Source organism: Miniopterus schreibersii, assembly GCF_964146895.1.
Source record: "Miniopterus schreibersii genome assembly, chromosome: 4".
Taxonomy (NCBI): domain Eukaryota; kingdom Metazoa; phylum Chordata; class Mammalia; order Chiroptera; family Miniopteridae; genus Miniopterus; species Miniopterus schreibersii.
The window spans coordinates 44,859,788-44,887,183 of record NC_138105.1 but is presented as its reverse complement, the minus strand read 5'-3'; the positions used below and the strand labels follow the sequence as shown (position 1 = coordinate 44,887,183).

Sequence of the window (27,396 nt, the reverse complement as noted above, 5' to 3'; positions counted from 1 at the left end):
GCTGGAATGAGGTTCAGGTGTATGCGGGACCTAGCAGACTGGCCTTCACATCTGAATTCCTTTCTGTCATATCCTCACTCTCTAAGGCACAGGATTTTTTGGAAGCAGACAGTTCTGCTGATAATACCAAGCTTGGGTTAAGAAATATTTGCTGATGCCAAAAATTGTGGGACCAAGGGACTAGCTTCCCTATATGTCGTGTCAGGAGGTCACCACATACAGTTCGGCAGATGGTTTTCTATGCAAGGGCGCTTGACTGCAGGGACGAAGAGGAGCGGAAATTTAGCCTGTACTTCACTTACCAAGCTGAGTTCCCTTGGGGCTGCATTAGCCCAGGAGATTTGCCTTTTTCTGATTCTTACAGAGGCACTGTAGGAGCAAGTAGTGACCGATCACAACTCACCATCCCCTGGGTTCCAGCCTAACTTGGTCATCCCTCCCCTACCCTCAGGCTGAAAGAAAGCTGATTATAGATTTATCGAAACTTGCCTCCCTAATCTTGGGGGAACCTCTCTTTGGCTTCTGTCTCTTTAAAAACACCAGCTTTTGACACTGCTTCTCCTGGACACCTTACATAATCTCCTGTTTGCTTAGACTTTCACAAAAGACAAAAGAGGATGACTTCAGGAGGCCTCTGTTCTGGACCATGCAAAAGTTCTGGAAATGCCTGACTCCTCTCTTGAAATGGAGGGGTGCTAAAAATAAAGAAGGCAAAATAAATTCATATCTCAGTAAATTTCAAGTGAAATATTAAGCTTAATTTTTAATTAATAAAGTTTAAAATTTTAATTTTGAAATATTTTTATAATATCCATTGTACAAAATTTATAGGATATCTTTAGTAGGAAATAGCAAATAAAATCTATGGTAATTATGGAAATCCATGAGTTATGACCTCCTTCCTAGCATGGTAGAAATAACTGAAAGTTTAACATGGCCCAGTAAGACTTAAAAGTGCTTTCTTCATATCTTCCATGAAAACTTTCTCATTTGTTTTACTTGTATATTTGCTCCATTTAATTTCTAGTTAAGTAAACTTATATTTAGGATGCCAAGCAGCACAACATCCTTCAATTGCGAGCATCTGGGGGTGGGAGTAGGGGTGGGTGTGGGTGGGTATTACTGAAATGGAAAGAATAAGTACTTAATTAAACCAAAATACTGCCTTTTTTTTGTTTGAATACACAAGGTAGGCATTGTCCTCTTTCTTATTGTAGAAGTAGCTTAAGTAATAGGGAGTAAAAATAAGACATTTTGGTAAGTTTCTCTAAGTTGGAATATATTGAATGCATATTTCAGCAAATCATTAATAGAGAGTTATAAAGTGACTGATCTTCATATTTGAGTAAATAAGTACAGCATATTTGAAAATTTCTTCCTGGGGTTTGATTAATTTTATGAAATAATCAATACTATATATGTAGTATATATACTTATACATGTATCTGCTCTGTTTTCCCAGGAGAACCAGTGTGTATCATGAAAAAATGAAAAATTTATGTTTACTTTTAAAAATAATTTAGAATATATGTTAAAAACATATTTTAAATGATAAGCATTGTGGATACTGTAAAAGTAGAACCCATGCTTATTTGATGATTAAGGACACAGGCTTAGAGTTAGACAAGTCTTGACCTAAGTTCTAAATTTATCATAAAACAGTACACAGCTGTCTTTGTAAATTACTTCTTTGAGCCTTAATTCATTTTTAAAATGGAGATGATACCTTACCTTGTATAGTTATTGTGAAGATTAAATGTGATAAGTTTTATTAAGAGTTTATTTTAGTACCTGACTCGTCTCAGGCAACAAATGTTGACTCCCAACAAACTGGCTATAGCTTTTTGTTGCATAAAATAACATTCATGTGTCTCTACTCCTTTTGTCAATTAGACTTGCATGCATCTTTTTTTGAGATGAGAATCTTAAAATTTGGGGGTGATTATCTTTTTATTTATGGTGAAGCTTTTAACAGGGTTCTTACTTTTAAAAACTTGTTTAGTTTAAATGTTTGTCAAGTCCAGTACCAGGTGGTTGTCAGGCATTTGGAGGACAAGCTCATTTCTACCATGCTTAGTTAATTATTGTGATTGTAAACAAAGGATATACAACTCACAGTCAAACAACATTTCACATGGGTGATGGAGGTGATAATAGCTTAATTCCTGTTGGATCTTTTTCCTTTGCTCTGGCAAGTTCATACTGACCTTGTCCAAAATCTGATGACCTCCCTATTTTACTGCCATAGCTGGCCCTGAGGGAGTATCTGAAAAACCACTGAGTCACTGACCCATGTCAAGACTGGATTTCAAGTCTGATCTATAGGACCTCAGAAATAGTTATACATGGGGCTTATTGTACTCAAAAACCTAACTGGCTGTGTTTTTCTGCTTATTAAATATCCTATTAAACTCATGTTTAATTTACTCAATTTCTTATGCAGGTCATTTTCTAAACTAATTATAAATTTTGATTTTTTTAAAACAACATTAGTACCTTAAAACTAAATCTGAATGTTTTGAAATGTGAGCAAAATATACTGTTAAACCATAAAAATATAATGAATATCTTCCTGGTCCATGAAGGGATCAAGGCAGTGGCATTTAATACCTATGAAGATTTTTTCCTGGCAAAAATTCCATATACCTCATAAAATATCTAATTTAAGTTGTTATTGATACAACATGTTAATCTTTGTTTATATCTTGTCAAACCTCAATATTAATTACTCAAATGTTGGTATTTAAGATTTTTCAGGTTATTTGTCCTGAAGGAAAGCATAGAACCAGCCAGTAAGATGTTACTTAAATTTGGTTGGGTGGATCTGTCTACCCTAATAGAAACTTTGTGAGAGAGCTACGATATAAAACGAGGAAAAAAAAAGTCTGTTTATTTTGTTTTTCTTCTGCACAAAAGGAAATGATCAAGGCCTTTTATGAATATCTAGTCAGTATTCTATAATTTATAATATGACATTATCTTTTATTTTTATATAGGAGCTGATCCCTGAATTTTATTACCTCCCTGAGATGTTTGTCAACTTCAATAATTATAATCTTGGAGTGATGGATGATGGGACAGTAGTGTCTGATGTTGAACTTCCTCCTTGGGCCAAAACCTCAGAAGAATTTGTCCGCATAAACAGATTGGTAAGAGAGTAATCATCTGCTCTGTGTGTCATGAGCCTTTCTTTTCTCAAAGTATCTTTCATGTGTTGGGATAATCATTAACCCTTGATCTTCTGGACAAAACTGTCATTGATTAGGGATAACTGAGAGTGACAATAGTTCATGAATCTTTATATAAACTTGATAAAATTTTGTTCACTTGAAAGGTATGATGATTTCTTTTATTCTCTTATACAGAATTTAGGCTACTTTCATATGTACATGATAGTTCAAAATTATAAGTGAAAGTTGCAAGGTAAAGTGCTTTTTCTCACATGGATTTCTTGTACAAGCAGAAGAACATAATTCTGTGTTCCAGTTTAGGAGGCCATTGTGCATTTTGGTAATGGAAACAAGATATTCAAATTATATCCTGTCTCAGTCTTTTGAAGAAATTCTTCATGTAATATTTAGAATATGAAAGCTTAAGAGCACAGTAATCCTTCTGCTTACAAGCAGTTCTTCAGAATCTTCTCTAGTGGACTCTCTGATGTCCTGTCATAAGGGTTAGCTGTTTTATGAAAAAGTAATATGACTTTTCCTTTTTGCCTTTAATTTTCAAAAAAGTTTAGAATCAGGAAGCTTTAAACTTATTATTTAAAAGTAATATTTTGTACTCCATATTAAAGATGAAATCTAAATTACACTTAAACAATGAAAATTATTGCATTCTAGTTTTCTAGGTGTCATTTCTTTTTATACCAACAATTATATTTTAATCCTGTCTTCCAGATCCTAATTGCAATCCCATTAGTGCTGAAATTTAACATTTTACATAACTGGACGCAGTGCAGTGGGAGTGAAAAGAACATAGGCTTTGAAGTTAGGCCAGTTTTCTTAATCCTGGATAAGTCACTTTGCTGATTATGGGATCTTAGGGAATTTAACCTTTCTGAGCTTTAGTTCCCTCATTTGTAATTTGGAGATTATGAATATAAAATTGTAATTGTTTGTGTAAAATATCTGAAATATTCTCTAGCTTATAATAGACACTCAGAAAATAGTACCTAATATTATTTTATTACAGTCTTTTTTTTTTTTTCCTTAAATTTTTTTTCTATCACACTATTAAGGTACATGTTGCATTTTACTTCTACCCCATGCACTTTTGACAATTCTCATGAAGTTATTAAAATGACAGCAAAAGACAAAGCTTAGCTCTGAAAGATATTGAAGGAGATGTCAGATTTTAAATGTGACAGTTGTCTATAGTTGTGTGATTTTGTTTCCCAGGATGCATAGAAGTCAATAGAAAGTATAGTCATTTTTACAGTTTTGTGTGTGTGTGTGTGTGTGTGTGTGTGTGATTGCCCTTTTAAAACACACTTATTGAGGTATAATTTACATACCATAAAATTCACCTTTTTAAAAGTGCACAAATTCATTAAGTTTTAGTAAATTTATACAGTTGTGTAACCATCACCACAGTCAGCTTTAGAACACTTAATCACTCCAAGAAGTTTCCTTGTACCTGTTTGCAGTCTGCCTCTACTCCTACTCCTAGTCCTAGTCCACCACTGATTATGTCTCTCTGGTTTGCTTTTTCTAGAAACTTTATGTAAGTGGAATCATGCAAGATGTAGTCTTTTCATTCTGGCTTCTTTCACTGAGCATGATTTTTTTAAGATTCTTCCATGTTGCTGCATATATCAGTAGTTAATTTTATTGTATTGCTGCATGATAGTCCATTGTAAAGATACAACACATTTTGTTTATCTGTTTACCAGTTTATGGACATTATGTTTTGTCCAATTTGAGGCTATTATGAATATTTGTATATGTCTTAAGGTAGACGCTTGTTTTCATTTCTCTTCAATTTCTAGGAGTTTAATTGCTAGGTCATATGATAAGAATATGTTTACCATTTTGTATTCCTACCAACAATGTATGAAGTTCCAGTTTTCCATATCCTTGCCAAGCTTGGTATTGTCAGCCTTGTTTGTTTATTTTAGCCATTCCAGCAGGTATCTCATTGTGATTTTAATTTCCCATTCCCTGATGACTAATGATGTCCAGTTGAACCTTTCACCTGCTTGTGACGTATGTTCTGTGGTGAACTGTTTGTTCAAATCTTTTCCTTTTTTTTAAATTCAGCCGTTTGTTGTTTTATTATTTAAATTTAAAAATTTTTATTTTTATTTTTTCCATCCCCATTTATCCCATCTATGTTCTCTTCCACCCCCCCCGTCACCCCCCACCTAATTTTTATTTTCCATAAAAGCCTTTTATTCAACATATCTTTTCCAAACATTTTCCTTCTACTCTGTGGTTTGTCTTTTTTATTTTTCTATGGTTCCTTTTGAATGACCATTTAAAAAACACATTTTTACCATTAGGTAGGTATAAAATAATATTTATATAATATTTGAAAAGTATAAATAATCATCTTTGATCTGGAATAAATTTTTAAGAATTAATTAAAATCATATTCATATCACATCCTTATTGAAATGCCTTTTCTCAAGTATGATTTGAGCTTTTACATCTCAAGGGCACCAGCCTCTATTAATCCTTACCTCATTTAATGATATTTAAAATACAAAGAAGTTTGTTAGGTGTTTACTTTGCTTTAAAATAGGTGTGAGAGGCAGAGACGTTGAATTAATTATATTTAAAGCTTTTCAACAATATTTTGACAAATAAGAAAACCCAGTTGTATACACTGAGGTAAGCCATTCTCCTGGCAGTCCCTTTCATCTGCCCTCTCAGGAGAGTTTGATCTATTTGAGACTGGTTTCCCAAGGGCACCAAAAACACAAAAAATAAGAAGGTGGCAACTTACCAAGTTGTTTCCCAATCAGATTCTGGTTTTGCCTTCCCCCATTGTAAACATGAGTATAAAATCACATACAAAATAGTATTCTACGATACTAACTCCATCGTTATTATAACTTATTACGTTATTAAACATTTCTTCCAGTGATTCCTCTTCCTACAGGTTTCACAGATGTCTTCATAGTTTAGGCTCTGAATAAGCATAATTCTTAGCAGAACTATATTAAAAAAAATCACTGCAAATTAAATTCAAACATAGTTTATAGTTGAATATTTACATTTCTGATCATTTTTATTCATAATTAGGAAAGATACTTGTTTCTTTGTGGAAGAATTTAATAATTCATTCATTTAAAAATACTTCCTATACACCTATGATGAACAAAGCCTTCCTACAGCACAGTCCATATTGATTCATTTCATAATTTCCTGTTAACTTTCTGTAAGTGACTGAATTATTAGTAGGTGTTTTATGTATCTGTTAGCATGTTATCACATAAGGGTTTTATACCCCTCCTTTTCTTAGTTTACCTCTTCAAGTTCACAGATTTTATGCAATGATTGTAGCTCATGAAATGCATACTACTTTGATCTGTGACCTTTTTGTGGTGCTAATCGGGTTCCTGATATCATTATACCTTACTCATTAATCATATTTCCTGCAGCCCGTCAGGCAGCCAGACAGCACAAGTCCCTGTTTTCAGCCCTCTGTTGGCAGGTTTCTGCTTTTCCAGATTATTACAGACGATACTTTGGCTTCTCATAGCCAGAGCCACATCAAGCTGTGTGTTACAATTAAAGTCAGATGGTCCTCAGGTTGAACAGGGATATAGTGTTGCAGCTGTCTCTCTTCCTGGAACAAACCAGCACCAAGAACAGATGATCTATAGGACAGTGAATAATAACAGATTGTACAGTACACCGCTGGTAGCAGGAGATCACAGAATTAATTAACTGACAGACTCATTTTAAGATACCCAGCACATCTTTTTTTTAAGTATTTGGTTGCCCAAATATTAATTCGAGGGGATAGGATATTTTTAGGAACGTAATTTCGATAGTGGATTGGCAATGCTGCATTTTCTGTTTGTGTTAGAAGACCATAACTAGCCATTTCAGTCCTCAGAGCTTCCTGTGAGTAATGCAGATCTAAACGTAGGATTGGCAAATTGGCCGAAGTGTTGGATTTATGTACAAAAGATAATATCCTGGGTATTTTAGAAGAAAAACCCACCTAGGTCTGATTAGCCTTTCTGGTAAGTTATATTTTCTTTGTTCTGAAGAGTTGTAATCAGGGTAAAACCAAAGCAGTCTTTACATCCCGAAGATTGGTCTATATTATTTAATATTACCTGGGCCAAAAAAATTTTATTTTTATTCTGCTTCAGAAATATAAATGAGAAACAGGCTTTCATACTTTCGAATAATATAAAACCGCATGCGTTCAGACCGCTCATCGGCTCTCTCTCACCGTATAACGTTGATGTTATGGACCTCTGTTATGTTGCCTCTTGTAAGGTTTTAAGTGGAATAAGAGACAAAACTGTACTCTGAGCAGAACGATAGGTCTATTTATAGAAGTTGATGAAGTGGAGCATGTTACTTAGCTGGAGGATATATAGTTTATTTAAATTTTAATAAAAGTAATCCATTTAGCAGGTACTGGCCGAGCGTGTGTGCGCCCTGTGCGGCGCGGCGGCCGGTCACCCCTCCTGCAGGCTCCTTCCTCCTTGGAGCGTAGCCTGCTGGCGGAGAAGGCTCCTCAGGGCGAGAGGCGGCGGGAGCCTGGTCCGGGCGGCTTCTGGAGGCCAACTGTCCCCAGTCACCAGTTAGAATCGCATTTGCTTTTGTGTATCTTTTGTAGCTTTTGTCTTCTCTACCGTTTCATAGTGGGGACATGAGTAGTCGCTTTCTTGAGAAGGTAAAGAAAAATCAAATGCTTATGTTATCTCCTTTCCAGATGATATATGGACAGATTAAAAGCAGTGATTTTTTAAATATTGTCAGAGAAAACAAACATTTTCGGATTTCATTTCTCTCCCATCCTCATTTTTCCATCTGTCGCTAAATATAAACCTGTTCAAGCAGCGTACACCCTCGTAGATTTTATATCTGAATGAACTAGACCAATGTTTTCTAACCTTTTAACTTGAATGGAAAATGTACAGTTCTCAGGTGACGACAGTGTAGTGGACACTGAGAATCTCACATTGATCAGAAAGTGCTGTGTTCCTCTGGCGAGACCTGCAGCTCCAGAGCCGTGCGCAGTGGGGTGGCATCGGGTTATGGTAATGGCACGACGCATTCCAAATTACAGTGCTGAGAAACTGGAAGGCGAGAGGCTTGACTGAGATTTGAAAACGGTTGTACCTTTTGACCTTTATTCACATCCTTGTTTCCATTTTCTGGGTAAATGCCATTTAGAAGCCTGTTTCTTAAGAGGGCTGACCAGTATATATATATTTGGAAATAGAAGTGCTGGAGGCTAACATGCTCTTTTTCATGTGGCTCCTTTTTTAGCTGCCCTCACCCTTTCCACACTGATACTGATGTGGCCAAGGGTGTACATAGTGTAGCCGTGGTCGCTTCGGTCGGCACCGATTAGTCTCAGCTGCGGGCATCTCTCTCCCATGCCCTCCCCACGTCTTGCATGGTTGGATCTGAATCCCTGGAGAATGGGGGGGGGGCACACTTATACGATGTTTGAAAAAGTTTTTTAATTACTTTTGTTTGGTTTGCTCTTAGCCCTGACATGTAATTTCCTGTGAAATTTTTAGTTCAGAAAAGACACCCAAATAAGTGGAACAAAAAGATGTCCCATGTTGATAGGTTGTTAATTCTCTACAAATTTATTTATAAATTAAAAATAAAAACCAGTCCAAGTTCCAACAGGTTTGTTTTGTTTTGTTGGACTATGAAAAAAAAATTATAAAGGGCCAATTATAGCTAAGACCCTCTCTAAAAACAAGAACAAGTTTCAGAGGGATTTGCTTTACTGTATATCAAGAATTATTATGAAGCTACAGTAATTAGGGAAAATGAGGAGAACCTGACCAAGCGAAGTGAACAGAGAACCCAGCAACAGACCAAAGCATGTGAAGAAACTTCACCTGCTGTAGAGCTGATGTTGCAGATCTGTGGGGAAAGGAAGGACTTTTCAATGTAAGGTGCCGAGTTAAATAATTACTGTATTAGTTTCCTCGGGCTGCCGTAGCAAAGTGCCACAAACTTAAACAACAGAGATATTTATCGTCTCCCAGTTCTGGAGGCTAGAAGTCTGAAATCAGAGATTAGCAGGGCTGATTGCCTCTGAGGACTGTGAGGGAGGGATCTGCCTAGGCCTCTTGTTGGCTCGTGTACGCCTGTCTCCTCCCTGTGTCCTCTGCCTCCTGTGTCTGTCCAAATTCCCCTTTTTATAAGGACACCAGCCATATTGGATTAGGGACCTACTCTACTCCAGTGGGACCTCATCTTAACATAAATCATTACATATCTAATTACCCTATTTCCAAACCAGGTCATGCAATGCTTTACTTGGAAGTTAAGAGCATTTGAATTTCGGGTACACAGTTTAACCCATAACAACAAATATCAATATAGAAAAAAAATGAAAGTGGAACCTTAACAAACAATAATTAAAGTATATTCAAGCTTTCAATGTAAGGGGAAAACTTTTAGCAGATAATGCAGGGGGATTTCTTTGTGATCTTGGAATAGAGAACAGTTTTCCAAACAGGAAACGAAAAGTGAAATGTGATTATTACATTAATTGATTTTGGGATTTTAAACCAATCTTGTAATTTTTGAATATATCACACTCCACACTTGAATGGTATAAATTCTTTTGATATATATTGTGTTTTTTGGTAGTTAATATTTTGTTGAGAAGTTATTACTTTTGAGGATTTTTGCATCCATGTTAAGGATATATAGTTTTCTTGTAATGTCTTTAACTTTAATATCAGGATAATATTGGTCTCATGGGATGAGATGTAGTGAAGTGTTCCCATTTCCTCTGTTCTCTGAAAGACTGTGTGGAAGATTGGTATTATTTCTTCTTTAAATATTTGGTGAGATTTACCACTGAAGCCATCTGGACATGGATTTCCTTTGTGGGAAGATTTTTAAATTACCAATCAGTTCTTTAGTTGTTATTCATAGTTTATATTTCTTTCTTTCATTAGTTTCAGTAATCTATGTCTTTCTAGAAGTTTATTTAATCTAAGTTGTCTGACTTGCTGGTGTAAGAGTTGTACATTGTATGCCTTATAATCATTTTTATTTCTCTAAGGTTGTTAGGGATGTTCCCTCATTCATCCCTGAGTCTTGGTGATTTGGGTCATCTTGTTTTTCTTGGTAGTTCTTGCTACAGGTTTGTCAGTTTTGCTGATCTTTTCAAAGAACCACATTTTTATTGATTTTTCTCTGTTGCATTGCTTTTCTTTTGTTGAGCTTTCACTCGAGCACTCCTTCCTTTTGCTTGCTTTGGGTTTAGTTTTCTCTTTTACTAGATTCTTAATTTGGGAAACAATTTTAAATTTGAGTTCTTTTTGCTTTTCTAATAGGGGTTTTTACAGCAATAAATTTCTCTTTATGTACCATTTTTGCTGCGTCCCATAAACTTTTCTATGTTCTGTTTGCTTATTTTCATTCATAAAATTTTCTAATTTCCCTTGTGATTTCTTTTTTTACTGATGGGTAATTCAGAAGCGTATTGTTTAGTTTTCAAATGTTCATGGATTTTCCAAATTTCTTTCTGTTTTTTATTTCTTATTTAATTTTGTTGTGATTGGAGAATATCCTTTGTGTGATTTTCTCTTGTTTTAAATGTACCACGACTTGTCATTTCGATCCCTGGTCAGGGCACATACAGGAGACAACCAATAAATATCTCTCTCTCACATCAGTGTTTCTCTGTCTCTCTCCCTTCCTCTCTCTAAAAATCAATAAAAACATGTCCTCAGGTGAGGATTAAAAAAAAATGTACTTAGACTTGCTTTATGACCTAGGATATGCTCTATGTTGGAGAAGTCTCCATTTGCTCTTGAGAGAATCAGTATTTTGCTCTTGTTGCGTGTTCTAAAGATGTCAGTTTATCAAGTTGGTTTACTGTGTTCAAGTTTTCTATATCTTTGCTGATTTTCTGTCTCTTTCTATGCATTTTTGCTAGTGGGATGTTGAAGTTCCCAAATATTGTCAACTCTCAGTTTTTGCTTCATGTGTTTTTAAGCTCTGCTGTTGAACACATGTATTAGTTTCCTATGACTGCTGTAACTAATTACCAAAAACTTGGTGGCTTAAAATAACAGAAATTTATTGCTCTTCTGGAGGCCAGAAGTCCTAAATCAGTGTTACTTTTCCTCCAGAAGATCTCTGCCTCTGTCCTCACATCGCCTCCTCTGTCTGTTGTGGAATCCCTCTCTGCCCTCAAGTGTACATGCGATTATTACATTTAGGGTTCTTCCAGGTAATTCAGGGAAATGCTCCCATCTCAAGATCTTTAAATTAATCATATCCCATACGCTCTTTTTCCATGTGATTAACATTTACAGGTTCTGGAGACTAGGACTTGGTATCTTTTTTGGGATAGAGGACATTTTTCAGCCTACCACTGTACATATGTGTTTATAATCTTTTCAGTCTGTTTTGCCTGATATTAGTACAGCCAGTCCAACTCTTGTATGGTTACTGTTTCCATGGTATATAGTTTCCCATTATTTTACTTGCAACCTATTTTGTCGTTGATTCTAAAGTGATTCTTTTGTAGATAGCATATGTGCTGTTGTCATGTGTATTACATTCATATATGTTGTAAGCCCACTATATAGTATTATAACTATTGCTTTGTACAATTTTATGTCTTCTAAAAAAGAAAGGACAAAAGATACCTACTAGTTTCATTTACTATTCTTACCTTGATAAAAACATTCCAAAATGAATAGAATGTCTCAGATATTGAGCATCATGTAGGAAGGGGATAATTCACGTATAGAAAAAGTTCCATAGAATTGAAGTTTATACTTTTGAATAACAATGTTTTTCACCATTTCTCTCAAAAAATATTTCTATGAAATGGATTATACATTTCTCTACCTCTTAAGCAGAGAATTCAGAACAGAAATAGTACTTATGCAGTACTTTTAAGAAATAGTACTTAATAGTACTTTTCTGCAGTACTTATGGTTAAATATTGAGATTATTTTCCATCTTGTCCTGAAAAGTTATTGAGATACGTAGAGCTTTTTGTTCCCTGGCTAAAAATGACGCACATTCCTCTCTCTGCCTTTTTTTTTTTTCCTTTTAGCTTTTCTGTCAGCATTTCAAACTTCTTTCCTGTGTCAGCTGTCACTTTTTCTCTGCCAGGGTTTTCATCTTTTGATCTGTTGTGTTATTTTACGCATATTAAGGCAAGGTAAAAGCCTGAGGGGTGACAGTGACTCCCACCATTAAACTTCATAAGTTGTGTGCTTGTTTTCCTTGTGGCTTTCTGCTTTGAGTTTTTACTAATGCTCTAGATTCTCTAAACACCTGAAATATGAACTGTGGATAAATGAAATGTAAACTACATTTTGTTTAGTAACACCTTACTGTGCTATATACAAGCAAAGTAAAGTGAAATGATAATAATTCTAAAGTGTATTACATTTATGTTGGAAAAAATATACAAATTCTCTATTTATTCTGGAGTAACTCTCTATGACTTCCTACCAACTTTACTTACTATTTCATTAAAATATTAATATAACATACTAACAAAATATTTTTAAATTTCATAAGAATAATAGAAAATTCCTCCCCATGAGTATCCCATCTACATGATGCTGAAGAGAATTGTGTCGTAGTGATTGCTCATTCCTGTAGACTTCAGCCTCAGTGATGCAGCTGCAAGTGTGCAATGGGGGAGAACCCAGATTTCTTCCTCTCCTGATACAGAAGCCTACAGTAGTTGTGCTTTTAGCTTCTAGCTTCTGTCATTCCACATGCCTTTTTCACCACAGTGCCTACCACATACTGTTTCTACTCATTGCAGTGTGAGCTTACTCCTTTTTAAACCAAACTATATCAAAAGCTTATAACCTTACCACCACTTTATTTATTATAAAGTCTACCTTCCCCCACTGTCTTGAGGTTGGATGGGGGTTTATATCTCTTCTTCCCCCAACAAACACTGAGCCAGTAGGATAGGGCAGAATAGGTACTCAACAAACATTTGATGACTAAATAAATGAATAAAGCAACATTATTTATTAACTGAGCCTCAGGAAATTCTGATGCAGATTGTGTTCTCCATGAACCACAGCCTCAACAAAACAAAACAAACACCTGCAAACAGCTCTTCTCAAAACTCTCATCTTCCTTAAAATGTTTCATCAAAACTCCTGCATATTCCCCTATGGCCCCCCTGCAACCCATCCTCAGTCTCTTTATGTACATGTGATGTGACTTAGGGGTCATTAGTCTCCTCAGCCAGTGGACCACCTGTGTGGTTTTGCATGTGGAATTCTGGTTTTAGATGTAAACTGTATCCTTCACAGTAAGTAGTGTATTTTAGAGGGTGGTTCATGGAGAACACAATCTGCATCAGAATTTCCTGAGGCTCAGTTAATAAATAATGTTGCTTTATTCATTTATTTAGTCATCAAATGTTTGTTGAGTACCTATTTTGCCCTATCCTCCTGGCTCAGTGTTTGTTGGAGGAAGAAGGGATATAAACCCCCATCCAACCTCAAGACAGTGGGGGAAAGGTAGACTTTATAATAAATAGCATGGGCTAGCCATATGAAGAAAGATAACCTTATATCTGTTTTTCATACCAGAAACCAAGTATCAGATACCTAAATGTGAGAAAGTGAAACAAGTGCTAGAAGAAAACATTAGTGAATTTCTGTATAAACTGAAAGTGGGGGGAACTTTCCCAGCTATGCCTCAGAAGCCAAAGGTATGAAAAGAAAGAGCTGATCACTTTGATTACCTAAACACAGATAATAACTTCCACATGATAAAATGCATCAGAAGCAAAGTCAAAAGACAAATGACAAACAGAATAAAAAAACATTTGAGATTTAAAACTTAGGCAAATGGCTAGTGGACTTCATTTATAAAGAACTAAAAATTATAGAGAAATAAACCCAACAATCTAATAAAAAATGGCAACAATTCACAGAAAAATAAATGTCAGTTTCCCTTCAACACATGAAAAAATACTCAACCTTTCTCATATCATAATAAAAGAAGTATAAATTGTACTGAAATTCCAACTTTCAGATTGGCAACATTCCAATATATTCCAGTTCCAACATACTCTGTTGACGAGGCTGTGGGAAACAGGCATTCTTCTACGTCACTGATGGAAATGCAAAATGACATGCTTGAAAGAAGGGAAGTTTGCCATTCTCTAGCAAAATCCCCTACCTGTTTATCCTGAGACCGGGATAAACAGGTGTTTTTCCCAAAGACACACTGGCCAATGTAAGGAATGTGATATTCACAGTAGAATCCATATTCTTCAATAGTTTTGAATTTGAAACTATGAAATGTTTTATATAGTAAAAAAAATAAAATTAAAGAGGAGGAAAATCCAATCTCTAAAAATTGAAAACACATTGGAATAAGTAACTTTGCTAAGATAAGTATATCCCTGGTAGGATAAGTTTTATAGACAAAAGAACCAGAAAAGATCTTAAACTTTTAAAACTAGTCTTGTATTTACGTAATAATGGTACAGTTCTTTTTGAAACTATTATGGGTATATTATAGATTAAGCAAAGAAGTAATTGTGTTAATGTCAAGATCAAGATTTTAATACAAGAGATAAAGAGATTCAAATGTAAAATCAGAAAGTCACGAAAAGCATAGAATTATAGCCTGACAATGTCATAGCCTGACACTGGCAGCTAGAGACATTTTTTTAATGTCCCAGTTATGGATAAATGTTTTAGTTACTAACTTGCACTGAACAAACTTGCAAATGATAACATATAAAGCAAAATAATTTATCACAAAGAATTTTGCCATCTAGAAAACTAGAATATTTTTTTCTTTCTGGTCAGCAGTTTCTTTCTTAGCCAACACTGTTTGGGGATCCAAATGTAAGCAGAAACCACTGTATGGTAACATTGACTTACAATAAAGAGAAAGTTGATGATTTTAATTCATTGAACAATATCTGTTCAGTGCTTACACTGTTCTAGGTGCTAGGGATACTGAGGCCACCAAAACAGACACGGCCCCTCCCCTCATAGAATGACATGTAAATTTCAGTGGAGGTCTTTATGGCCATGTTAGAGTGATGCCTCTGTCCCCAATACAGAGATAGAATGCCTGCCACAAAATCAGAATATTCATATCTGTGTGGTTGAACGCCCTCTTTTCCAGGGCTGTTTAGGACACACTGTCTAATTCTTACTTTCTGTGCTTCCCTTTTGTAATCTGTGTGCTGACCACCGCCCTTCTGCTAAGGCTTTCTTCAAAAAGGGCTTCACTGTCTTAAACATAAGGTCAGTAGTGTCCTACCTTTCTAAAAACCCACCCCAGTCACCATGATTGGAATTTGGGTACTCTTCCCAGATTACTCCTAATGATATTATTTTACAGATTGCCTAATCTCATCCATTCTGGAGCAATTTTTCATAATTTTTTCTTTAAATTATTGAAGTACCTTGATGCACTGACTTGAGGAAAATAAAAATAAGCAACAAAAGCCTCATTTGTGGTGGCTCACCGCTTGTCTAGAGAAGTTCCCTAGAGATCAGAGGATGGAAGAATAAGGGTGGAAGGAGAGAGACTTTTTATAATAGAGAAAGAGGTTTAGAAAATACACCGTGTTTTTGTCTTTAATCTCCCTGTAAATTGTCACAGTAGTGTGCTGCCAGGTGCAGCTGGAAGTTATCATTTTGCCAGGGACTAATGATAATGGTTGGAGAAGAATAGTGAGGCTAATGGGCTCACAAAATGCGACTGGAGGCTGAATTCACAGAAGGCGGCCTTCTCACCCAGGTCCCTTCACCCCGCACCCTGCCCCTTGCTGTGGGTGGTGTCCTGAGCTGCTGTGAAGTTGCCCGCAGTCCCTCGCTGCCTTTGTTCCTGGCCCTGGGCCCTGTCGCCTGCAGTGGCCGCGTACCTGGAAAGCAGCATCTCTGCTGTGGGCTTTGCTCTGCCTTTGGATACTCTCCTGCAGCCCTGCGCAGCGATACCCCTTAAATGGCTGCTTACTGTGGTGTTTATGTCTGTGTGATTTGCTGATAACTGGTGTCTGTCCAACACTTTTTTTTTCCACCTAAGAATTTTATGTAAACTGGCAAATTTCCTTGGTTATGATAACCAGAAAATAACCTTCCTCTCCTCCGCTCTCCCAAAAACATGGAAGAAGAGAACTGATCTATGCTCTTCTAGCACGGCTTGCCTCCCTCCCTTCCCCTCCTCCTCTCTTACTCTTCATTTTACATTTTTTGATTTTTTTGTTTGTTTATATGTGTACTATTAAAAATATTTCCAAGAGTGACGTTGGCATTAATTTTTTAAAATTTTTTTTGCAAGTAATGTTGAACTTACAAAAAAGTTGCAAAAATAAGAATAGCACACAGAATATTTATATGTTCTTTACCCAGATTTTGCATTGGTAACATCCCTCTTCCCCCTTTTTCTCCCTTTTCTCTCCCCTTCTCTCCCCTGTGTGCGCATACCCAGATAGCACACATATATGTCTGTGTGAGTATATAAAATATACATACATATGTGATAGTTTAACTGAATCATTTGTTACATACTTACTTTTGTTACTTACTGAATCATAAGTTACATACGTCATGTTTCTTTACCCAAAATACTTCAGTATGTATGTCCTAAGGATAGGGATATTTTCTTATGTAACCGCAGTAATAGTTGCCATTTTGTAAATTTAAATTAATTCAGTAATATGATCTACTTCTCATATATCAGTTTTGTTAGTTGATCTAATAATGTTCTTTATAGAATGTTTACCCTACAATACAGAATCTAGTTATTGCTTTTAGTTGCTATGCAAGTTCTTAGAAGTCACTTTTTCAGCAACCTGCTGTGTTAGTTTCCTGGGGCTGCCGTGATAAAATGACGGACTGGGTGCCCTCGCAGTTCTGGAAGCTGGAAATCTGAGATCAGGGTGGCAGCAGGGCTGTGCTTGCTCTGCAGGTGGTAGGAAGGATCTGTTCCAGGCCTTCCTCTCAGGTTCTGGTAGTTCCTTAGTTTGCAGCATCATGCTTCCAGTCTTCATCTGGCCTTTGCCTTGTGTGCATGTCCATTTCAAATTTCCCCTCATTTTAAGGACACCAGTCCTAATGAATTAGGACCCACCATAATGACCTCATTTTAACCTCATTACCTCTTCTGTAAAGACCTGTATAGTTGATGTTTTTCTCTTCTCAACTTTTATGTAATAAGTAGGTCTTATTTTTAATAATGAAAATAAGTATATTGAGTTTGAAAAACTGTAACGTGTGGCATATTGTACATTAGAAAAATGTTTAGTAGCCTTCTGGGAGAAGATATTGAGGAAAAATTTTTTTTTTCAATCTAAAGAATCACCTACTAATAGAGTACAATGATCGTTGGTTTATTTACTAAATAGAGATTGATTAAAAATGTTCCTTGGCCAGGGACTGACATTTGACAGGTGCCTTGTGAAATGAATAAGCTTATAATCTAGAAAATGTATGAAATGACTGGTAATAATGGGATTTTTTAATGTATGTGTGGCATAGGTTTCTTGGGAAAGACTAGCCAACCAAGGATGAGGCTTGAGAAGTAGGCTGAGGCCACATTTGGGAAGGGCCTTTATGCCCTGCTAAGGAGTTGGTACTTTATCTTATAGATTGGAGTGGAGATGGGAAAATCAGGAGGCTGTTAGAGTCAAAGGGAACTGAGCAAGAGATCATGTCGACTTTAGTTAAAACAGTGGCAGAGGGGATAGTGAAGACGTTCTGCATATCTGAGTCAAAATGGACCTAAGAGAAAGCAGATCGTCTTGAGATTTTTAACTAAGGTTACTGGTGAATTATGTTACTAACAACTGAAATAGGTATTATAGGAATAGAAAGAAATAGGCTTTTTGAGAAAGATAAATTTAGTTTTGAACATAATATATTGAGATATTTTTAATAGGGATTTTAAAATATGTTAGGGTAACATATTTTGTCCTATAATATCCTATTATAATAAATAATAGAGTAAGTTGTGGTTCTAAGTTATTTTAAAATCCTCTTTCATCTTATAGGTACAATATTAGATAACATTAACATATAATTGATCCAGGATATTAGAATATCTTTTCCTGGCTCTTCTGGCTTGTTTTCACCGCACTAGCCTTTCTTATGTACTTTCTGGACTATTCAACAGCTTCCTTCTAGTCTCCCTACCACTTAATACATTTAATACACTGATAATAAATTTATCCTGTAAATGGGAAGTGCATTCATGTTCTTCTCCTATGTTTAAACTATAAGTTTATAATAGTGTTTTTTCAGGTGCCCCTTGGTCTTAACTGGGATTCCTTTATAGAGAACCACCACCCACCAAGCTCACCATTGAGACACCATAGAAATTATACCCGTAGTATATTGTCACAGGAATTTTCTGTCTCTGACATTGTATTTTCAGATTTTCTTAAACTGAGTGAAATCTGTTCCCTATAATTCCTTCCCATTGATCCTCATTCTACCCCCAAGACCCAAACAAAAAAAATTTAAATTTCACATTAGTGATGTATAAATACAGTAGTCATGGCTGCCAGGTTCTTTTTTTTTCTAGGAAATTCTAGGTGTACTTTGTATTTCTCTTATGATTCTCTTTACTCTGTCCTTCATTATGCTTACTGCTATTAGCCTTATTTTTTTCTCCTTCGTATTACTTATAAATGGTGGCTTACATTTGATTTCAGTGAAGCTTCATTGATAGACCTACAACTCTATTTCAAGTAAATTTAAGTAGCATAGTTAGAATTAGTAATGGGCTTGGTCCAGGTGTTTTACACTCACATACCAACTACCTCAGTAATTTTGTAAAATTGTATATGAACGCTTAAACATGTATGAAGTATATATACTAATAGAATATTAGGAGAGTAGTCCCCTACCTTCTGCATTAGTTGACTGTGACCATATGTTACTTAACCTCTCTTGGCAGTAAATAGATAATGGATTATTGAATAAGAACAGTAGGTTTTAAGCTTTATGACAGATTTTGAATAGATGTAATACTGAATGATCACATGTCCACTGAGGCAAGGGAATTGTGATGTAAAAGAAGATTAAATCTTCTCTCTGTGGTAACATAAAATAATGATAGGTAACACTTCTTTGATGTGGAAATGCATTCAGTAGAGAAAATGAATAGGTGAGCCCTGTTGCTGAATTTCTCACAAGGACATCTGAAGTTATTTATTACTCCTGTGAAAATGTGTTCAGCCTACTCTTTATGTAAAAGTGTCTGCAATTCATGAATTAAACGTTCCCAATCTAGCATTGGTTGATAGAATCTGCATTTCAACTCCAAAAAAATTAGTGATTATGGACAACTTGAGATCGATGGTGCCATAAAAGAAATAAATTATGATTTCAGGGTCTGGAGTTGTGGGGGTGAAGGAGAAATATTTTATTATAATGCATGACTTGCAAGTAGAGGACAGCAGTTAAAAAAATACTTTCAGCACATTTCTTTTATTGCTACAAAAGTCCAGTGTTTCATTTAGCAAATATTTATTGTTACCCACCATGTGCCAAACACTACTGAATTGTGGAAAGGCACAAAGATGAATATGATAGAATCCCTCCCTTGCAGAAATTCACCATTTAATAACGGAAATAATAACTACAGAATGGAATAAACTGGTGCATAGATGTTAGAGCAAATGACTTTGTTCAGGAAATGATGATATTTAGGAGACATTTGAGCTGGGTATTGAAGGATTTTCTGTCTCTAAGAAATACATTTCACATTTGAGTGTCATTGATGTTTTAGGGCTTCCATCTTATATTGCCTTTTTGGACTGTGTATACATATTCCATTTTACTAAATATAACTGTTTTGCTGCCGGTTTTATGACTTATAGTTTTCATACAGACCCAAAAGTACTTATTTACTTGGAGATGGGAGTTATTTTCTTGAGTAACGTCTGAGCCATTAGCATTCCAAGGAATTATGAAAAACCTAATCCATGTCATCATCAAGTTTCTTCTGTTTTGTTCCACCATTGCCTGGGGTTTGTTCATCTTTTGTAGTCACCTTTCATATTCACATTCTAGCCCTTTGGAAGGAGCAAGAGGAAGTAGAGTACCAGCAGCTTCTTTTGTACAGCATGTAACTAATTTTTTAGATTTACTTACATGGTTACTCTTAGCTGCATGGGAGTTTGGGAAATTCCTTGAGGAATTTTTCTCCTATTCCAGCCCCTCTCTTTCCTTGAATTTTTTTATAGAATTTAGGAATTCTATAGGAATTCCTACAATTTAATTGATGTTCTTTTCATTTTGATTTTCTTAAATATGTGAAATAATCTTAGGTCCAGGATCTTACTTTTTTCATAATAACCTTAAATTAGCTTAATCCTGACAAAGAAAAGAGAATTGATTTACTCTCAGGCCAAGGGAATTTTTTGAATCAATTACAAATTGCACTTTATCAAATATATCAAGCCTAGTAATTTGAAAAGTATTTGGTAAATCTGATCTTGGATATAAAGACATTACTTTGAACATATTTTTTTTTAAAGAATAGTTTATTGATTTTTAGAGAGAGAGAAAGGTAGACGAGAGAAACATTGATGTGAGAGCACAGTTGATCAGCAGCCTCTTGCATGCCCCCTACTGGGGATCAAGTCCGAAACCTGGCATTTGTCCTGACTGGGAATTGATCCAGCAACCTTTCAGTGCATGGGGCAATGCCCAACTGAGCCACACAGGCCAGGGCTTGAACCTTTGTTTTTTTTTAAAAATATATCTTTATTGATTTCAGAGAGAGGAAGGAAGAGAGAGAGAAAGAGAGAAACATCAATGATGAGTCATTGATTAGCTGCCTCCTGCACGCCCCCCACTGGAGATCAAGCCCACAACCTGGGCATGTGCCCTGACCGGGAATCAAACCGTGATCTCCTGGATCCTAGGCAATGCTCAACCGCTGAGCCACGCCCAGCCAGGCCCTTTTTTTTTTTTAATAGCAGAATATGAATGAAAATAACATGAGAAAATACTATTTCAGGAGTTTCTTCAAAGATTTTCTTACTTCTAGTTTTTCACTTCTCGAGTGTCAGAGAGTCACTAATAAAGCATAGGGAATATCAATATGTATTTTTTTTTTTTTTGGTTTGTTCAGCTATGCTTTATGAAATAATATTTAGAAAACAATAAAATACAGTGTTAGAAAAAGCATTTTAAGTATTTTTTCTTCTTTTTAACTAATTTGGAATATTACTTAGATATTTAAGGAGAATGCTAATTTTGGTTATTAGAAAGCTAAACACTAACAGTATCTTAGTTACATCTTTTCAGCAGAGCCACCGTTCCACCGAGCTAAATCAAAACTTAGCATAGTCTGGTAAACTAAATTTTAGTCTATTGCATCCCGGTTAATGATTAGTAACCCACTGGCATCAGAAAGACTGCAGTGTTATTTCCAGGCAGTTTGTTACTCTAAATATGGACACAGGCCTAGTCTGCCTTCCTTGTCTAAAGCTGCCAATTTTCCTGTGGCTTCTTTATTTCTTTATCCCTTTATCCAGCTGCTACTCACTGCTATGGCCACATTTGCCCTCTGGCTCTTGGGAGAGAATGCTTAGCTTCCCCCGGGGCTGCTGTTAATGCTTCCTTTTTACTCTGCTGGCTGGGAGTGCACTTGGCATCCTCAGTCCCAAGCCTCTCCCTCTATTTCCACAGACACCAAGCACTTAAGTAGCACTTTCAGCCTCCACCAGTTATCAGGAGTAGCTTTCAACCCCTCGTTTCTGGTCTGGTAACTCAGCACACTGTCCCGAGAGAGCTTGACTAAGCCAATTTACCCTCCTCTCCTTCCCTGTCTGTTCATCTTCCTTTCCTCTCTCCCTCATCTATTTCCTTGAATCCCCTTTTGTTTTTTTTTTCACTCTCTTTTTAATCTTCCTGATGATTTCCCCCCTGCTTTTAGTACAGGAGGTGCCACAGAGTTAGGCCAATATTTGTAGTAGAACATAAAACAATAGTAAATTTTAAAAATTAAACAAGTTTGCCTATTAACTAGATCACCTCAAGAAAGGGTTTTTTGTTTTTGTTTTTTTATGCCTCAGTCTACTTGCGCTTGAATGACTATAATGCAGATTCCATATTATAAGTTTATGGGTTGTTTGTTTGTTTTGCTCTTATATGTAGAGTTGTAGATTTTGTATTTACACAGGTCTACTTGTTCAGGACTCTATATAATATGGGAAAAGGTAAGAAGTATTTACAGCAAATGTTTTACAAGGAAGAGAAAAATCACTTAAGTGACTTTTGTTATTTTTCCTAAAATGATTTTAATATGCAGTTTCAGTTCAAACTAGCTCCCTTGTGAATATTATATGAATGCTAGCTTTTCATTTTTCAAGTAATGGTTTTCTAAATGTCTTTTACAAATTTATAATCTTACACTTCTAACCCAGAAATTAGAAAATAAAGACAATACCTGTTAATTTTTGAGTCAAGAATAACAGAGCTCAGGCCTCAGTCATTAACTGCTGATAAAGTCTACAGGACAATCCCAAATGTCTGTAAAAACATGAAAAATTCATAGTGATAGAAATAGACCTGAATGAGTCATTTAAAGCCCTTAGTCCCATCCCACCCTCACTCCCCTTTATTTCAGTGCTTAATGTGAAAAAAATACTTTAAGTAAAGTTTGTGTTTTGTAAATCTCACCAATTGTATATTCTTTTGCTGTAACTTCATTTAACCAAAATATATGTACATCTTTTTAATCTTTCTCCACAGTTAACTCTGCATTCTAAAGCTATAAAACATCTTTCTCATCATAATTCCCTAAATGTTTAGGGAATTTTTGTTTAGTTTATACTGTTTAATGTTCGGTTTGTGTTTAAAGGAAGCATCAACCCTTAAGAAGTTACTCATCTTTAAGAACCTTAGCTCGAAGTCTCAGGCACTCTAGCCCTTTGCAGAGAAAAGGCAGAAGGGAGGAGGCAGGAAAGGGGAGGAGAATCTTACTACATTTCTAAGTAAATATTCTGAGCTTAAGGCTCTTTAGAAAAGAAGGTTTTATATATCAGTTTCACAGTCTTTTAAATAGATATGAAAACTGTTCCTTAATGTTTGTATTAAGGAAACAGTAAGCAATAGATATCTTATTATAATAAATTGAATATACTTATTAAGCCACATGTGTGACCCCTGCCAGACTATAGTGCTTTACACACTCCCTTTTCACCACCCCTGAGGCAGATGGGTGGGTACTGACATTTGTAACATTTAGTTATATTCTTTTTGATAGTGTCTTACTCTAGTTTAAGTACAACTCTAAAATTTCTGCCCTCAGGAAGTTCACAGGTGCTGCCTCCGTTTTGTTAAGTTTGTTCTGTGCTGCAAGTGCAACAGTGATACTCTTGGTCCTTCATACACATTTCATTTATATACATTGCTCTGAGATACTTCTGTCGTACATGAGTTTTATAATACCTGCATGGCAGACTTCTGTAAATGATCTGAGTGCTTCATGTGCGTGAAAAGTTTATTTTTTTAAGTTACCTATAGAAAATTGACCAAAAAATGATAATGAAGTTTTCCTTTAGTGATGTTAGTAAATATACTTTTAAAGAGCAGTGTACTGCCAGCCAGTGTTGCTCAGTGGTTGAGCGTCGACCCATGAATCAAGAGGTCACTGTTTCGATTCCTGGTCAGGGTACATGCCCCAGTTTCAGGTTCGATCCCCAGTAGGGGGCATGCAGGAGGCAGCCAATCGATGACTCTCTCATCATTGATGTTTCTATCTCTCCCCCCCCCTTTCCTCTCTCTGAAATCAATAAAGATATGTTTAAAAAGTAAATAAATAAATAAATGAAACCATTTGAATTGTCTTAGGAGCCACAAAAGAGATCATAGATGACCAACTAATGCCATCAACTTTTTGACCAACTTTAAACCACTAAGCCAAAAAATTTTTGTACACATATTGATATCTATCAGAAGTACAAAGAAACTATAACATTTTCAGTCACATTGTTTACAGTTACGAAGATGCCATCTTTTGAGATTTTTTCCCCCTTATTTGCACCCAATGTTATCATTAATGATGCTGTTTTCAAATGCTCCAGGATCTATAGATTTTATAGCTGATAGACATATCATATCTATATACTCTCTTTCTATCTTTAACTCTGTTTTTGTTTACTCTCCTAGGCCCAGGATGGAAAGAACCTACCTTGTTATTAAAGTTGTTTTTTAAATTATCATTTCATTTGACTATAAGACCTGATGATGTATCCATAGTGGTCATTATAATACCCATATAAAAAATAAGAAAATAGGCTCAGACAGATTATATGATTTGGGGCAAGCATACATAAATTTTTAGATTATGATTTTAGAATTATAATAGGCTAGAGTTAATTTTTTCTAAAATATTTTTTATTTTATAAGGACTATAAGTAGTGAGTCACACCGATTAGACAGTGGTTTCTTAAATATAATACCGAAAGCATCAAAGAAAAATAAATGGATTTATGAAAATTAAAAACTTTTGTGCTTCAAGGGACACTATCAGGAAAATGAAAAGACAATCCACAGAATGAGAGAAAATACTTTCAAATCATGTATCTGATAGTCTACTATTTGGATCATAAAGGTTTTTGCAATTCAACATATAAAGACAACACAGTTAAAAACTGAGCAAAGTATCTGAATAGATATTTCTCCAAAGAAGATATACAAATTGTTCAAAAACACATGAAAAGGTATTAACATTATTAGTCATAGAGAAATGCCAACCAAACCACTTTACCTGAAATACCACTTCTTACCCACTAGCATGTCTATAGTCAAAATACAAACAATAACAAGTGTTGGTTAGCATATGGAAAAATTGGAACCCTCACACATTGCTAATGCTAAAATGACCCACTCTCTTTGGCAGAGATTGGCTGTTCCTCAAAAAGTTAAACACAGAGTTACCATATGACTATCAATTCCTCTCTTGGGTATATACCCAAGAGAACTGAAAACATATGTGCATCCCAAAATATGTACATTAATTTCCATAGCAGCAGCATTCATAATAACTGAACAATGGAAACACCCAAATGTCTATCAACTGATGGATTAACAAAATATCATTTATCCATACAATGAATATTATTCAGTCATCAAAAGGAATAAAGTACTGAAACATGTCTTAACATGGATGAACCATGAAAACATTATGCTAAGTGAAAGAATCTAGACACAAAAGGCTACATATATGATTCCATTTATATGAATAGCCCAGAATAGGCAAATCCATAGAGTAGTAGTTGCTGGGAGTTGGGGGGGGTGGGGGGGGTGGGGAAATGGGGAGTGCTTGCTAATGTGTATGTGGTGTCTTTTTGGTGTGATGAAAATTAGTGATGATGGTTGCACAGCTTTGTGAATATACTAAAAACTACTGAATTCTACACTTTATGAGGGTGAATTCTATGGTGTGTGTATTATATTTTAATTTGGAAAAAAATCACACCAATTGTCATTTAATTTCAAAATTCTATGAGGGGATTTAAATTGTCTCAGAAAAATTTAGGAACTTTAGAGCTAGACGTAAATTGTGTGGGTCCCTTTAGTGGAGTCTCAAACCATTTAAATTTAGCTTCTCAAGCTATTTTCCTAAAGAATAGTGTTAAAAAACAAAATGCACTTAAGAAAAGTGAACAAATAGAAAATAATGAAAAAGATGTCTTAGTTTCCTTTTATATTGATAATGTATGCATTCTACACAAATTACAAATTTTCTTTACAACCAGTAGCTCTCAAACTTAGTGTTTAAGAGTTTATTAAAACTGCAGATAACAGAATCTTACTCCATACTTGTTAAAACTGATTCTAGATGTTTGTGGAATAGGCTCTGGAATAATTTTTTAACAAATTCCCTAGTAGGTGATCCTAAGATAGATGGGTTTCAAATCTCTTGCTGTACTTGGGGTATTTTAATTTTGCAGTTATTTCAAGAGGAAAGAAAAACTCTTACTTTGCTGAGGGTTAGTTCAGAGGTACTTTGGAAGCATTATAAATAGAGTTGAGTGATCTTTGTGGCTCTGACACTGGTGTTGGTCCCATGACATTGAGAACTGAAGTTGTTGTGATCCTTATTTATTTGTTGTTGTTTTCCTGTGTATGGATTTCATGGTTGACTTTTTATTTCACCTCATGAATTCTACCTTGGCAACATAATAACCAATGATATGTGGATGGTGTTAGGAAACAAAGCCAAGAAGTCCAGCATATCTTCCTGTTGTTAAGAACAGGGCAGCTGAAGGTGTTATTCACAAAGGAAGTAGCACTGCTCATTGATCATCAGGGTGTGTGCTATGAGTTATAGTTCCAGTAATGATAATAGTTGGGGGTTTTTTGTTTGTTTTTTGTTTTCTTGTTTGTTTAAACCACGTGCAGCATAATTCCCTTTTCAACGAATAGCATGAATACGTGGCTCTCTTTACTGAGATCAGACATCTGTCTTAGACTATGAATTGTACTTTTCGGAGCGTGAAACAATAGGATTGTACTTGTAGCATAACACTCATTACTGTATCTTCTATTGATTTTAATCCCCCCAACTTTTGTTTTTCTAATATAAACTTGGTGTTTAAATTTTTAGCCACCGATGATATTTCTAGTTATGGAATTTGTATATATAGGCATTAATGATGAATTTTGATCCAGTGTTTATTTTTATGTAGTAGTTTATTAGTGTACTTTAATAATGGATAAATTAATAAGAATATATAAGAAATCATTATTAGTATATAAATAATAAGAATAGCTAAGAAATTATTGTAGCCCGGCCGGGCATGGCTCAGCAGTTGAGCATTGACCTAGGATCCAGGAGATCGGGGTTCGATTACCAGTCAGGGCATGTGCCAGGGTTGAGGGCTCGATCCCCAATGACTCTCTCATCATGGGTGTTTCTCTCTCTCTCTCCTTTCCTCTCTCTGAAATCAATATATATATATGAAATTATTGTAGTGAATTTTCTGTTCTGAGTTTCAGATGTTATTTTATTCCCCAAGTGGCGTTAAGCTACATACTGGTTACATTTGTGACATCATCTTTCTGTTTGAAGACATTTGTGCTATTGCTTTCATCATATGGCAGCGTTGTTCCTACGTTACATATATAACAGATAATGCTGTTTTTTCCTACATTACATACATGTTAAACCTACCTTTGGATTGTGGCTGTGAGTTCTGTTCACCAGAATTCTCTTTGCTCTTTCTTCCCTGGCT

General features: G+C 35.5%; 1 protein-coding gene across 2 annotated transcripts in view; it reads left to right on the top strand.

The window, feature by feature from the left end:
• LRBA (LPS responsive beige-like anchor protein) overlaps positions 1-27,396 on the top strand; it is a 504,599-nt gene that overhangs the window by 387,060 nt on the left and 90,143 nt on the right. For both annotated transcript variants that reach the window (XM_081135597.1, XM_081135598.1), the window contains exon 47: positions 2,997-3,149. In XM_081135597.1, coding sequence (XP_080991723.1) covers positions 2,997-3,149 — 153 coding nt within the window. The remainder of the gene's footprint in view (positions 1-2,996; positions 3,150-27,396) is intronic.